The 17207-nt window shown below is 33.6% G+C and overlaps 1 protein-coding gene across 1 annotated transcript in view; it reads left to right on the top strand.

Annotated features, from left to right (window-relative positions):
* Window positions 1–17207, top strand: part of LOC145672845 (tryptase-like) — a 113461-nt gene that overhangs the window by 67878 nt on the left and 28376 nt on the right. The window contains exon 6 of the mRNA XM_081741997.1: window positions 5784–5943. Coding sequence (XP_081598123.1) covers window positions 5784–5943 — 160 coding nt within the window. The remainder of the gene's footprint in view (window positions 1–5783; window positions 5944–17207) is intronic.

The raw sequence follows: 17207 nt of genomic DNA, 5'->3' as shown, positions 1-17207 counted from the left end.
TATTATTCTATAGTGTATTGTGCTCTCTTATATTTGGAATTTTTTAGACAATTGTGTCAGCATTACATTAAAATATAATATAATGTGGAATGTTTTTCGCTATACATTTTGCTTCGAATTAATGATTCATTCTTCATGAGAGAGACCACATAATGTTTGGAACTTATCCAAAAAAAAAAAAAAAAAAAAAAAAACTATATATGCACACATGTGTATATATGTACAGGTGGTTATAAAAATACAGGGTTAGCATAAGTGATTCATTGATTTTGAAAAGGCTATATTTTCAAAAGTATTAAAGATATATGAAAAGAACGACAAACTCACAAAGTGTATACATTCTCTACAAGTGTTCAATATGTGCCCCTTTGCTGACACGACACACGTCCAGATGGCGTCTTTTTCCTTACTTTCCTAACTAACCTCTTACTGCCACACTGCCACACACGATATAATGTACTCGTGCTGTCACCTGGAATACACAACACAAACTTGTGGTTCTTTTCATATATCTTTCACGTGTGTATGTGTAAACCATGTAGTGTAAACATTTATAGTAGGCATGACATAAAATACGTGATGTGGAATACAGATGATTTATGTGCAGCGATTGGCTGTTGTTAGTGTTGTAGGCGATCGTTCGTGGTAAGTCAAGCGCAGTAGAAAGGAGGCATTAGTTAAACCGTGCAAATATTGATGATACTAAATGGCAGACCTGTTGTGGGTGCGTGGTTACCTGACGCCAAAGATGGACTAATTTACACAACTTCAAACTCATGACATTAATCCAACATAATGATAGGCTACTTTACATTCACGATATCATTTCGACATGAAACTCACAGCATCTTTCGAGGATTACACTCACTCGACTTCACACTAGCAACATCATCTAAATATCACAGCAACTCAATTTCACGTTGACTTCATTTCGATCTCACCCTTATTCAACCTTGCACACATCATCGTTATTCGAGACTCAACATTCTATCCATTTTAACACTCTAAAGTTTCAATACAGAGGGTATCCCAATTCGAGAAATGATTAACTTATTCTGTAATTTAATTTTCGAAAAAAATTATATCAGAGAAATTAGAAAAATCCCTTTTGCACCCTCACACACAATATTCCGGTACATTGATTTCTTTGTTTTATCAAAAAAAGAACAAGAAAAAATAATGAAGAATTTTATTTTCAAGTTTCAGTTAATTATTTTAAAAATTTTTACAAAGTTTTCACTTTAAGTATAAATCACCTATGTAAAATTTCAAAATTAATGTTACTGATATAATCTGAAATTATCTTAGGAATGAATTTACTTCTTCATAAACTATTTTCTATTTCATTCTCAAATCTAGTTTGTAAGCCTTAAGTTTCTAAAAGTGTTTGTAGCCTCTACACAAAGAGATTATGTGACTAGCTCAGGACTTGTTGAAAAAAAACTAATGATTCCTATTTTTGTAGAATTATACTCCAATAAGTTGAAAGTATTATGAATCCGTTGTTATCTTTCTTCAAACCACAGATTTGGGCCAGAAAATACTATTGCATTTCATTTTTGAAACATATTGGAAAATATTTACAACTTATATAATTACTTCCATTCCACGACAAATCAGAGCTATTTTCAGACTTACTTACGGTGATGCGAGACAGCATTAAACAAATATATTGCATTTTCTTCACACGTTTCCATTATTTTGAAAACTATCTAAATATATTTCACCGAAGGACGTGACTTCAGCTGATCGAGATCGCTACTAACAAAGAAACACCAATGCAATGTCAGGCGAAATATTTAGCCTCCTTCTCAAAGTGGATAAATTCATAATTTGTTGTCAGTTTTTCTTAAGTTGAATTAAGTCCAAATTTAATTGTGTTTTTCTTTAACAGTGCAAAATTTGTTAACTTAATTTTTCAAGTTACATTAATTTTTTTTAGATCTTTTACATCTTCTACACAATGAATATTTTGATGATCGCAACACTAAGTATTTTTAGTTATACTTTTAATTTTAATTCAACACTTTTTAATGTTTTCGATGTGCAAATGGTGAACAGAATATTCAGTTTCGTATATTACACTGTAAGATTCTAAGAAAATATTTTTGTATCTAGTTAGAGGTTTTGAGGTTATATTTGTCCATTGCTATACTTGTGTAAATTAATTTTAATTTGTAAGTATATTTCAAAAAATGTAACCTGCCTATTTCAATTTCTTTATTCAGATTTAGTATTCATTTTATTTTTGATTCAAAACATCCATTATATTTCAATCAAAAATGTTCTTGTAGTCTTTATATCTGGAGAAGTACATACAGTGTACCCAAAACCAGACTATTACTTAACTCAGTATGATATGCATAATTCCGTAGAAAATAGGAAAACTCGATTTAGGGGCCGTTCAAAAATGTTGTGACCCCTGATCGAAGATCGAATATATTTAATTTAATCAAAAAATTTATTGTAGGCCTTTTATCTGGAGAACTACATACAGTGTAGCCAAACATAAACTATCATTTAACTCAATATGATGTGTTTATTCCGTAGAAAATACGAAAACACAATTTAGGAGCCGTTCAAAAATGTTGTGGCATCCCAAAACTAATTATTGGCTGAAATCGCAATCTTTTGATCCGTTTTCCTAATTTTCTTGTTATGTTTATAGATGGAAATTCTTCATGTCAACAGCCTCCGATTTTAATATTATTTCGTTTGACTTTTCTCTTTACAGACCATAGATAAATAAGATACTCCCATACTCAGTTTGTTTTCGATTGAGAAAATCTTATAAGAAGGACAATAAATAAATAGATATATAAAATCCGACATTGATAACTTTCTCGAATGATGTAAAATTTACCGGGTTCTAGTGAAACTTTTTCCAAATTTCAGTATCTTATCTAGTTTTTTTTTTTTTTTTTTTTTTTTTTGTAATTCTCTGTGTATCAAGCACATTCAATGAGAGATAATAAATATATAAATAATAATAATAAGAAAAAAATAATCTATCAAAATGAGGAATTAAACAAATCACTGCATTATTGTAATTACGTTTATAATATTATTATTTTTAAATCGAAAATCAGTAGAAGGTTTATCAACAGTAAAAAGATAAAATATTTCTTTTTCCGAGTTTATTCCACTGTTTGTTGAATTTTGATGACACGAAGTACATATATTGTCAAATATGTCTGCACATTAGTATAGATACATGAACAGTGCATTTTTCAGTTTATATCCATTGTTTCAAAACAACAACGACAACGTTTGGGAGATGATTCCTGACACCAAGATGAGACAAAAAGTATAGACCAACTTGGGTACACAAATGCTTCGTTTCGGAGTTATAGGCTGCCGAAAACATGAAAAAAAATGAACTTTAAACGTACATAGTTCCAAAAGTATGGGAACTACGGTAAGTCGGGCCAAGACTTCACTTAGGAACTAATATGTGTCCTATCCAAAAATCTATGTTTCAGAATCCTAAGGTACTCACGCAACAGTTTTGATAAAGGGAGTTTGCTACGGACACATAATTTGAAGTACTCATCAATTACCTCTATACAAATTGTTGTGGAAGTACCTCAGGATTGTGAAACTTGGATATTTCGGTAGAGCATATACTAGTTCCCACTGGCGTCTCTGGCATGTAAAATTTGGGAGGGGGGATATCAAAGAAAGTGATTTAAATGGTACTACCTATCCCAACCTGTTTATTAATTCGATTCCATTTGTTACCTTTCTGCTTACCTTCACGGACCACCTAAGGTATATCAAGAACTGGATTACAATCGTTTCACAGCCTGAATATTATATTCCAAATAAATATAATTATTATTATTTATAAGATAAATTAAATTAGAAATACTGCAGTGAACTTGTTTTCCTGGGGGTCAGGACCGGATTAACCCATCTGGAGTCTAGAAAAATAAGTGGCCCCTACTGACTTTAACTTTACATTTCTGTAAAAGTACAGTAGGAAAGTTAAGGGAATATCTTTCATATTTTTGGTCATATTTTATTTTATGATGATTATTATATCTTTACGATTCTTTCTAGATAGCCAATTGAGATTTTGATCAGATTAGCTGCCCCTGTTCACTCGGAGTCCCGGAACTACAGCCTCCCTAAGCCGCTCCCTTGATAAGGCTCTCCTGGGGGTTATCCATACATCCCAGTCCCCTCGCTTTTGGGAGAGTATTCCATACACCCCAGTCCCCCGGTTGTCTGTCCTCCTCAAAGTTTATGTGCTGACACCAATGCACATGATAATTTGAGAATTGTAAACACAGAGACAAGTGTTTAGAGGAAAGGACATGTAAGAGATGAAAATAACAGGAATACCGCGTGTCAGGCTTATCAAAACATTTGAGACAAACATTGTATCGTATTAAATACGTAGGCAATAAAATCCAGTGTAAATACTTTTAAAAGAAAAAAATCTTAGTCATTTAAATAGCCAAATTAAAGTAGTTTACTTTATTTAGAAAGAACGAACTTAATTAAACTCTATAAAAATTAAAAATGAGTGAATATGTCGATGTGGGGGAAGAAATAGCCTTAACGTGTTGGCCGACAGCGGCTGAGTTGAGTTGATTTTAACGTCCCGTTCAGCAGCGAGGCTATATGAGACGTGAACCTACTGATTAACGTGGAATCCGAACCACATGAGCTGTCAGCAGTGTTGAAGAATTATTCCAAATCAGAATTCGAAGTGGGATAAAAGCAGAGGCAGTATGTTTTATTACGATTTTGACTCGACATACCGGCTATCTAAATGTTGAAATGCAGTGTGGGTATGTTAGCTAAAAGATTGCATTTCTATTTACATAATGACTGAAAATCACTGGAGATCTCCTCTTTAGTTACGGTACGGAGCGGAGTGGGCATGGAGATACTTTGATCCCTCGCCAACTTTTTGACAAAAAAAAGTACCCTTTTATGTTTTATTATAGAGAATTATACACGAAAATGCTGAAAAACCGAGTTTTTATATTAACAATTTCCTGCGGAAAAACTCCCGGACTCCTCACTCGAACGTGGGGTATTTCAAACCCCCGTAAGATCCACTCCCACAGTAGACAATCCCTAAATTCACCCATGCTCAAAACACGATATTTATATGAATTAAGACAAGAAGACACACACACACGCATACGAAAGAAACAATTCAATATGGCACGTCAAAATATAAACTAGATGGGCTTCCTTGAAGACATCTCATTTTAGAAACAAATGGTAGAAAAAATATAAAATTGTCGATTTTCTCAACTTAGAAATTGTATGTATTTCTACATAAGAAATGAACTCTTTTTACGTGCAAAGCTATTCCTCGATTACTGTGTATAAAAATGGATTTATTTTAGGTATTTAGCATCTCTCTTCCGTAACAGTATGTCTTGATCACACACACACACACAAAAGCGGTATGCCTTCATCACTGAAAAACCAAAAACCAGAGGCGGTACGGCATACCGTCTCACTTTGGCTACCGTATCTAATAACATCCTCTATCAGCTAATGCCACACACTTACGTAAAAATTAAGTGTATTTTTTGTGATACATTTTAAAATTTATGGACATTTCTTCATTGCTAACTTTTAATTCCTTTCTCCAAACATCATTTCCTCTCTCATGAAGAATTAAGCATTAGTTCGAGATATAAGGTATTAAACTTCGCCAAGGTAAGTGCAATTTCGAATTTTCCTTATTTATATTAATCATATTATTTTCGTGTTTTTTTTATTATTTATTTATTTTTTTTTTTTTTTTTTTATAGCGAACGCGATATTTTCACTCACATGTCAGCAGCAGCAATGGCTGGAAATATATTTCAATATCGACTAACAGCTTGTACAGATTCTGCTGTAATTGACACAGTGTTCTTCCATCCCAGTTACGACCCAGGAACCCGTACTGACAATGTGGCACTTGTAAAAGTTCGTATTGCATTTATTGTTTTATTTAGTTTTATGGAAATAATTCTTGGTTTCCTTATTTATCATTATCAATAATAAAATCTTACAAATGTTAAATAAACTTTCAAAAAAAGCTTAGAAGTACACAGAGAAACACATAATAAATTCGTAATTAAATGAGTCTGAAATTTGTATCTTAATTCCAGTGTACAAATTTCTACTTTAGATGGTTATTTAGAGCTTAACGTCTTTATCCACGATCAAGGCTATATAAAACATGAGCTTATCTTGAAATCTGGTACCGAATCCCTACCAGAAATCAGCCATGGATCTTTCGTAAGCACGAGGAAAATACCGGGATGTTATTTGAAGATGAATAAACCCTGGCCAATTTCCTTCTAAGAATTCGTTTGCTCGCGGTTTCTAGGTGTGGTAGAGAGTTCACCTGGTATGTGGGTCTAGTAGAGACCTTTCCAAATCAGTTGGCCAAACGACGCGACGCCTGCGTACAAGGTTAACGTTTCATCCTATCAGTGGCGGCTGGTACTATATGTTGCATGGTTGTGCAACCGGATATTTTTTTAATACTAAAGATATTAGGTATTTAAAAAGGTATTAGGTATTAGATATTATATTTTTAGGTATTAAAGTAGTGTATCAGTAAAAAATAAACCTTTGCTCTTGGGCGCACGACAGTATTGATGCATTTCTAAAAAATTGAATTAAAAAAACTGAAAAAAGAGAGAGATTTACATTTCCAGTTGCAGCGAAAGTTGCCACTGGAAGCAGTAACGTTGAGCATACAGCGGCGAGCGCCTATCTCTTAACATGAGGTGCCTGTTTACAGTTGCAGCTCGTTCCGCAACTGGTGTATCGTCAGCTTCTGTAATAGTTACGAATTCCTCCGCTTGGCAGCGCTTGACTCAATTGATAGGGTAACATACAGACGCTTCGAAGAAAGAAGTTATTTACAAAACAAACTCGCAAAGAAAAAATACGCGTCTAGGGGTAGTATTGTTTCTTTCTTTCTTAATATCGGGGGAGTTTTGCCCTCTCAAAGTTGGGTGGTTGTGGTCCTAAGTATTCATTATGATTAAAACAGAGGAATTATCAAAATATAAAATAATTCTGTATTTTAATTTAGTGCTTGTATCGGTGCAGTTTTTAAGAATGTTCACTGCCTCAACAACTGTCCTATCGGTTTTCTTTTAAGCAAGATGTTTTCCTTTTTTCTGGGGGGGGGGGGAGTATTGTCATATTACCAGCCATGAAATCAAGAGATTCCAACATGGAACACCAGGAAGTATGTATAAATGTAGTCAACGGGACTTAATACTGTATTTATGATATTTCTTCCCACTCCACCCAGTTAAGTAATTTCTAATTAATTTCTCATCAATACTTTTTATGGCCATATACTAAAGAAGATGATAGTAATGAATGAAATGTTGGAATGAAGAAAGTGGGAGGAAACACACGTATACGATGTTCGTCCAACACGAAGCCCACTAGACGCGACCAGGGATCGAACCAGGGGCCGCAAGTAATTTACAATATAGAAAATAATTTGTGACACTGAAAGAATAATAATCTTACTATGTACAGAAGCATACATATTATTTTTGTGTTTAAGAGGTTGCTTGATTTTGTTTTCACAAAATTTCTCCAATTTAAAACATCGTTACAGTTAAGAACTGAAATAAAGAAGACACAATAGACAAATATACATATAATATGATGTACAGAATGAATGGTAAACCAAATCAAATCAAATGAACATTGATAATAGCAGAAATATCTAGTCCTTGCAATCGCAGTTCGTTCTTTTTTCTACTTTGAGATATATACCTACCATTCCCAATGGAGAAATTCCTATATTCAAGATATTTTCAGCATCAAATTCAGTGATTTCGAATTCACGGTTAATTCCCATAGATTGAAAACTAACAAATCATTCCAAATATTAATATTTAGTAAATCATGTCTCGAAGGAGAAAAAATCCTATCACTGGTCTAATTCCTAGCTCTGTGTCTTTCATGCACATGATCCCATGTTCGATTTCCGGCGGAAAGCATAAAGAATTAATTTCAAATCATTCACTTTCAATAATCATCTGTCTTCTTTAGCCTAATTTGTTGGAATGTTAAACTATTTTTTTAATTATTATTTTCGAAGGAAAACATCTTAGATTTCATGCTTCTTTATAGTAGAACAGCAGACAAAAATACGTGGTTTCTGAAAATGGACTTTTTGTACCTTATATTCATACAAAGAAATGCTAACAAAATGTGTATTGTCGGAGGAGAGGCGTGTTTCTGCACCCTAAAGAGAATAAAGCGGAAAATATTTGCGGTAGCGATGCTTTTTATTCAGAAAAACTTGGCGAGCAGCATTTCAGATTTCAATGAAGTCATATAAAAATTTGAAGTTCGAAAAAAACGAAGGAAAGAAAGACCTTTTATTTTAAAATAATGCATAGCTTATTTAATTAAATAATTTTTGTTTAACTGCTTGCTTGAACATATGCAATTTCCTTTATTTTTTCTTCTTTTGGATTAACGCCATCATTCATGGCTTACAGCACATAAGGTAAGTGCACCAGTAGCTGACACTGCTCCAAAAGCTGACACTTTTATCTTAAATTGAACATAATAAGGTTATTTGTGATCATTAACAGATTTCTCAACGCTCACACTTTTCTTGGTGGTTTAGCAACATTTTGCTTAGTCGTGGTTAATTTGCGTGCAAACTGATAGAAGTATGACGAAGTTGAATTACGTGCTATGAAGAAATATGCAAAAATGAGAAGAATTTTTAAGAAATACGGTAAGCCTACTTACCTTGTTACTCTTATGTTAATTTATGATTTTATTCTAGTTCAGTAGAATGTTGAATATGTATTCTGTTGGTGAAACAGTATAGTGAATTGCGGGAGGAAAATTTTGTTAAATTTCAAATTCTAAAACTTCAGGAGGGTGTGTGTCAGGTATTGGTGTCCCTTTGTGTAGGGTTATTCCATTAGCTGACACTGCATGTCAGGGATTAGTAAACAGCATAACGGGATTAATTTATGAATTTCATACATAATTTACACGATAAAGCAACACTTGTCTTCTGTTATCAATTTCACTAAATTTGGATGTCTCGGTCCAAAAGCTGACAGGGGTTGTCACTTATTAGAGCAGCAAAATATTGTTTTATACCAAGACCTGACATAAAAATTTTCAATGGATTTGAGCAATGCAATGACGTAAACATCATTTTACAGAAAAATATCTTGTGGTTGTTCTGAAACAGATTTAAGATAAAATAAAAATTCGTGGTTTGCTTCTTTTTAACTTTTCATTGATTAGAACACAGATAGATAGTGGCACTTTCTCCTCTAGTTGGAAACTAGATGAGCCGAGGTGTGTGAACTTCTTAAAACAGCCGAGAGTGCGGTATTTTATCCAGACACCTTAAGATCCATCCAGAATTCTTAACGTAGACGAGACTGTATCCTTTTTGTCTCCGAAAGAAAATAAGGTGTTACTTCGTAAATAAGAAAAAACTATATACACATATGCAAGCAATGATAAAAAAATGTATGACAATGCTGATTACAACTAGTGCATGTATTTTGGCTCCCCCGATGGTTGTATAGAGTTGCAAACGAATACCAGCTTCTGTAGCCAATTAAATGCCTAAGAATTGGGGTATTAGTAGATCTGAGTAGGTTGGATGACAGTAGGGATATTTTATGAATATATGACTAATGTGTTTCAACCGTGACTTGAAAAGTCAAATATCAAAACTCTTGTATTGGTTTTCCTTGATGGTCATGCATCGCATCTCACTGAGCATCTAAGCACTTTTTGTAGTAACAATGGCATTGTGCTTGTAGCTTTGTATCTGAATTCCACTCATGTTTTTCAACCGATGGATGTTTCAGTTTTCCATCCACTCAAGAGCGTTTTGAAATGTGGTGTGCATCAGTGGAGAATCAAACATGACGGTAGAAAGCTAAGAAATGAAGACTTTGCACCTCTTTTGAAAAAAAAAAAATGAAAATGAAAATGTCAATAACTCCAACTGCAATACAAAATGGATTCAGAGCATGTGGTTTCTACCCATTCAACGCTGATAATGCAGACTATCAAAAGTTCAGGAAAGGAGGAACAACTTTAGATATCTTTCGGAAATCTCTCCAATGAAACTCATCACGAGAAAATAAATTAATTATTGTGTTTCCTAGAACAAAGAATTTGTACTGAGAAAGTTAAAAAAAAATCTCCAATTGTGATGACACGCTTTTAGGCAACACAGAAGATAAAGATCTTTTCCTCCTATGGATGCAGAGAAGTGTAACAGACATGATCCTCCACCCAGAATGGACAACAAACAAGTTACGGATGAAATATCTACTCAACAAAATACGAATGACACTACTAATATATCAATTTCAAGCACTTCGGAAATTACAGGAACTCACGTTTCTACGCTAGAACAAGTTGCAGAAGTAACTAAAATTTATACTCATCAAAATAGAAGTGAAACTATGTTTTCAATTCCAAGGACTTCGAAAACTACAGAAACTGGCGTTCCTTCCCATGAGCAGAGAGCAAAGGAAAGTACTGATACTATTAATTCCCTCACCATTTAAAACATTCTTATTTTGGCCGCACCATACAATCACGCCTACCTTAAAGAGTAGGAGAGAGAAAATAGCTTCAGTCGCAACATCGGCAGAGTGGAAGAAATATAATGAAAATAAACGAAAGGAAAAGGAATGTATCCAGGGAAAAAAGGGAGAAAGGAGGGAACAAAGAGAATTAGCGAAGAAGGCAAGGAAGAGAAGAAACTAAAAGGTCGACGAAGGAGAAAATGTGACATTTTCTTCGAGGAATCATCCGACTTTTCCATTGAGCTTCAACTTGAATCTGACGGAGACAGTGGCGATTGGTATCAGGGAAGGCTGTCAACTTGTAAAAATTAGTCCGAGGGCAATCTTCACGTCAATGTTAATGTAAATGTTCAGTAAAAAAGTGAATATTTTCCAGGAAGGGTTTTGAAGACTAAGCAAAACGAAGCTTTCGTCAAATTTACACTAAAGACTAGATATGGCTGGTGTTGTCCGAAAGTTGAAGACAAGCTATGGTATGCATATGAAGACATATTGAAAAAAAAAATCAATTCACCTAAGGATGATTTGATTCCAAGGTGGGAGCATATCTGATAGAAAAAATTGAGAATTATGGCGTTAACAAAAGGTAAGAAATGTCTTGAAATTTTAAATGGATATATTTGAATAAGTACTAAACAAAGAGCAGATTCTACCTATTATAAATCTGTTACTTCCGTTTAACCTATATTTTAAAATAATACGTGATGTTATTCTTACTAATAAATGATTTCATTATATATAAATTCTTTAAAGTAAAACTGTCAGCTTTTGGCATATTACTATGTCAGGTATTGGATCATTGTATTTTCTGTGTGTCAGCAACTGGTACAAGTGGGTTATGTTCCATATAAATTTCGGTAACTCATATATATTTATCTGAAGGTCTTATATCAATTGAAAACCTTTCCTTAAACTCTTTCAGTTACTAAAGTCATAAACTTTCTATGTTGTTTTATTTACAAACCAAAGCATTAGATTTAGAAATGCATCCTTAAAGTGTCAGCTATTGGTGCACTTACCTTACTATATATTCAATTTATCTCTTGTTCAATAACACGAGTGTACCTGGGTATATAAATAGTACCTGGGTATACAAATAGTTTATGAACGTACATTTATAGTGGTTGTTTCAAATAAAGAAAATAGCTTATATATTAAATCAATATTAGAGAATACACTTCAATCAATAAATATACAAATATAGCTCAAAAAGACTTTCCTCTTCATATTTCCTGAATATTTTTTGGATAAAACTCAAGAACTCTGGGGGAGGGAAACACTTACGCGCATCTACATACCTTTGATATTGCATCCGGTGCTTCTACAGACTACGAACCGCTACTGCATCCTATTATTTTTTTTCTCAACTGTTCTCGTTTGCCGTCTGCGAAATCGTTGCGACAGATTCAAAGGAACAAAGAGTGTGTTTGAAATTTTGCTTCGTACTTGGAAAATCGGAAACGAAAACTTACCAAATGCTTCAACAGGCTTTCCAGAAGGATACTATGAACAGCACACAATTTGTTGAGTGGTTTTCACGCTTTAAGTGTAGTGAGATGAGTGTTGAAGATTATGCTCGTTCTAAGTGCTCTTCATCATTTCGAAACGACGAAATCATCGAAAAAATCTGCCAAAAAATCAACGAAATGAAAATGAAATCTTTCAGTTTTACGTCCCACGATTATGCCGGTAAGGCTATAGGAGACGGTGATGATGAAGTAATGAATGAAATGGTGGAATGAAGAAAGTGGGAGGAAACGAGAGAACCCCGAGAAAAAACACGCACACGGTGTTTGTCCACCACAAAGTTCACTTGGCGCGAGCTAGGATCGAGAATCGTCGTTTCCTGATCGATTTCAAAACAGACAGGAGTGAGTTAGAGCTCGTGCCAGTGTAAGGGTTTGCAAATGAGAGATGTTGCCGCCAAGTTTGTTTCTCGCTGCTCACATACCATCAAAAAGTTTCTTCTGAATTTGAGCCAGGACTTGAAAAATCAGATTGAAACCAACACAAGGTTTTTGACCAACGTGATGATCAGTTTTCGAGAATTGAACAAAATCTAAAACGAAAGTGTTTTGATGGTGTAGAGGCTACAAAAAGAACTTCGACAAGTGGACTACACGATATAAAAGTTGAAGATTTCCAGAGGTGCTTCAAACACTGGGAAAGAAGACTGGAGAAGTTAATCGCGTTAATGGAGAGTACTTTGCAGGAGACTGAAAGAAATTTGTAAAAAAAACTTAATAAATTATAAGTTATTTTTTTAGAACAATAATCCGGTTTCTTTTGGGTCGCCCCTCGTATAATCTGTTTAAACATGTATTCCAGATCGAAAACTGAAATTATTAAGAAATGAATGACATAATATTGAACGTTTCCTTCCTCGAAAATTATAAAAATATTTCTAATGCGTTGAAATGATTTTCTAAAATTATTGTTTCCTTAGCCAATTTATTGTAAAAAGAAAACTACGTAATGTAATTTAATTTTTAATTAATAATTCACAGAGTTTTTCAGGAGTTCATTAAATTTCACGTGTAATAGTTTTGATATTTTATTTAGCTGATCACTTGAACTGTCATTCAAACATTTGTCGATTAATTGCCAATCAGTGTCAGAACTGGATAAACATACACATTTACTACACTAGTTTGTTTTCACACAGTGTATGGAACAATGCTGGAAACACAACAATATTGGTTCGGAGATACGAGGAATCAAATCCCAATTTTCCTCTTGGTAGAATATTTTCATGCTCATTTTCGGGACGTCTCAGACTTAAACTAGCCAGACCAAGACACCTTCTAATAATTGCTTGCCAGGACCAAGAAAACTTCTATGGAATTCATTGTTTTCTTTCTCTGTCTCCAGTCTCTCTCTCTCTCTCTCTCTCTCTCTTTTTTTTTTTTTTTTTTTTTTTTAACGTAAAATACAAAATTCAATTGCACAGTAAACGGTAGACAGGCGTTCGAGTTATTGGCAGTCCGGCGTTCACATTTCGTTCTTATTTTATTATTATTTTGCACTTATCGGCATGTAAGTTTAACATAATAATTCATATTTATTTTTTTTTCTTTCCTCCTTAAACGACATTGGACAGAGTTCAAACAAAAATAATGTTTAAGTGATAGGTAGAGCAAGTGGTAGGTGCTAAGTGGTAGGGCAAATACAGGGTGACCAAGATAAAAGAGGCCCCATGCCTTATAACTCGTTTATTGTAAACACAGATTACAGAATAGTAAATTATTTTTATGAAGTAATGTACTATTATCAAGAATAACGTACTAACATTCAGTGGATAATAGTTCACAGGGGGTCCTGAAAATGTTCACCATTAACTTCGATACACAACTCAGTACATCTCAACCTATTTCTGGAAACTTTTGATCATTCATTTGGTGTGATTTCCGTAATAGCATTGCGAATATTTGTTTTGAACTCTTCAATTGTATGTGGGTTGTTACTGTAGATTTTACCCTTTAAATTACCCCATAAATAAAAATCACAAGTAGACAGATTGGGCGATCTGGAAGGACACAAACCTGCAACAACTACGTTCTTCCCCGAAAGCTTCATAGACATATGCCTTTGAAAGTCATGAAGCATGCGCCATAGCGCCATCTTGCTGCAAAAGCGCATACTCTCGTTCTTCCTCCATTAATTGCGCCATGAATGGTTCCAATAATTCCGTTACATACACTCGAGAGTTCACGTTGTTATTAAGGAAAGTGGTGCCTACAAACCGTTGGCCTGTATTCACACAACAAGCTTCAAATTGACTAATGACAACACAGCACTAACCACTAACAGCACTAACTCGACATCACATGAGCTCGCTCGAGCGCCGCACTAACGTTAAGGAAAAACAACACTCAGCTCCAAATTTCACGTTCAGTATTACACAAGGCCTCTTTTATCTTTGTCACTCTGTATAATTAAATGGTAAGCCTAGGTTGTTTTAAATTTCAGTTTAATCACAGCTATACATACCCAAGTATTTGTATTAATTCCGAAGTTTTTGATAAAAGAATTTACGTTAGTGGTATATTTTGGCGACTGATTTGTCTCGTAATCTCTCAATATATGTACCTGAAAAATTGCTCTTCGACTTTGAACACAGTGAACACAAATGCTCTGCGACAGCAATATAACAAAGAGCCAGAAAAGGTATAGAGAATCCACTTAAATACAGCGTGTCCATACTTTAAAGTGGTATTACGTCGTTTTGGATAACCGTATTTGAATGAAATTAGTCAATTTCGAATAAAAACTAAAATATTTTTGGGCATGTCAACAATGGACAACAATGCACAACAATGCCACTAACAAATGGAATCAAACAGAGGAAAACTAAATTCACTCATGTTTACTTTGTAATAAGTCGATATAGGTTCATTGTTGGGTATTTAACAGGCATTTGCTGTTTCTGCTGGAGGTCACTTGGGAAGCTTTTATGTTTCTGTACTGTTATAACGTAATGTGCTAACGTAAATTTATTTCCTTTCGTTGTGTTGTGTTGTTATTAAAGAATAAGTTTTAAGGAGTTATGGTGACACCAGAAGAATGAAGTTGGTGTGTTTTGGAATATCACAGCATGAAGAGTCTGGTGCAGGTTCAGCGTGCTTTCAGGCGAAGCTTTCAACTTCAGGATCCTGCACACACAGGTAAATTTTCAAGTAGTACCGTGATTTTGTGGATCGTGGCTGCATATGTCATCAAAGGAAAGGCCATTCAGGGAGATTATTAATTGCTAATAAAACTCCAACTGACCCAAGCAGTATATATATTTTAAGATTATATATACTGCTTTGGTCAGTTGGAGTTTTATTAGTAATCTTGAATTTTCCAAAGCTACAATGACTAATTTACAAGAGGGGGATCATCTATCAATACGGAAATTGTGGAACAAGTGCAAGAGGCATTTGTATGTAGCCCTGAAAATCACAATGTGTATGAGGTATACTGAAAAATATTTGAGTTTCCTTTCAAATGTGATCAATTTAATTTAAAAACGATTATTTAAAACTACATAATACAACTTTAAAATATGATAGTATTTTTATAGACACGCTGTATTTCTGATTATACTAGTTGTCAACTAGAAGGAATAAAGGATAAAATTTTCGTACAACTGAAGTATAACTTTTGGACCAATGAGAGAGGTATTCATACTTAATTTTCGTATATTATTTTGGTTATGTTAGTTTTCGTTTCTCTTGTGCTCAAGACTCATCGTAGTCATTAAAAAATGTACACAATATAATAACTTTACAGTAAATAAACTGTGCTAATCCTCATTGTGATTATAGATAAGAATAAAGAGCCGATCCTGTTGGAATGATGTGAACAGACTTTGGGGAAGATGGCTAAAGTTCAATTCAGATGTACAAGAGACCATGTTGATTCTATATTCCAAAAGCAAATTATCCTAAAATGAACGGAACATAGTCAAAAAAAACACGAAACATTAACAATAATGTCAATGGAAAAACAATGAAAAATAAATAATTCCATAATTCCTCTACTTATCTCAAAAACCAAAAGAGGAAGATTTCTGAAATTCATCTCAAATGCAGAAGAGATAATGTAGATTCTATATTCCAAAGGAAAATTATTCTAAAACTGATGGAATATAGTAAAAGATCACGAAAGATTAACAACAATGTCAGTGGAAAAACAATGAAAAATAAATAATTCCATAATTCCTCTACTTATCTCAAAAACCAAAAGAGGGAGATTTCTGAAATTCATCTCAAATGCAGAAGAGATAATGTAGATTCTATATTCCAAAGGCAAATTATTCTAAAACTGATGGAATATAGTAAAAGATCACGAAAGATTAACAACAATGTCAGTGGAAAAACAATGAAAAATAAATAATTCCATAATTCTTCCACTTATCTCAAAAATCAAAAGAGGGAGATCTCTGAAGTTCATCTCAAATGTAGAAGAGATAATGTAGATTTTATATTCCGAAGGCAAATTATTCTAAAACTGATGGAATGTAGTAAAATGTTACGAAAGGTTATCATTAATGTCAATGGAAGGAATGGAAAAGAAATTATTCATCCACTTATCTAAAAAAAAAAAAAAAAAAAAAAAAAAAAAAAAAAAAAAAAAAAAAAAAGGAGATGGCTAAAATTCAGCTTAAATATAGAAGAGACTATGTAGATTCCAAATTCCAAAAGCAAGTTATCCTAAAAGGATGGAACATAGTCAAAAATTATGAAACATTAACATTAATGTGAAGGTAAATCAATGAAAAATAAATAATTCCTTCACTTACCTCAAAAACCAAAAGAGAGAGAGATGGCTGGAATTTAGCTCAAATGTAAAAGAGACTATGTAGATTCTATATTTGAAAATCAAATTGTCCTAAAATGGATGGAACATAGACAAAAGTCACGAAACATTAAGATTAATGTCAATGGAAAATGAATGAAAAACAAATAATTCCTCCAGTTATCTCTAAAACTAAACGAAGAAGATGACTAAAATTCAGGTCAAAAGTAGAAGAAACTATGTATATTCTAAGCAAATTGCCCTGAACCGGATGGAACATAAAAAATCACGAAACATGAACATTAAAGTCAGTGGGAAATCAATGAAAAAAATTAAGTC

This window comes from Thermobia domestica, chromosome 16 (genome assembly GCF_964235325.1).
Source record: "Thermobia domestica chromosome 16, izTheDome1.hap1.1, whole genome shotgun sequence".
In the NCBI taxonomy this organism is placed as follows: domain Eukaryota; kingdom Metazoa; phylum Arthropoda; class Insecta; order Zygentoma; family Lepismatidae; genus Thermobia; species Thermobia domestica.
The sequence above is the reverse complement of the archived record's forward strand: the minus strand, read 5'-3'. Positions and strand labels throughout refer to the sequence as shown.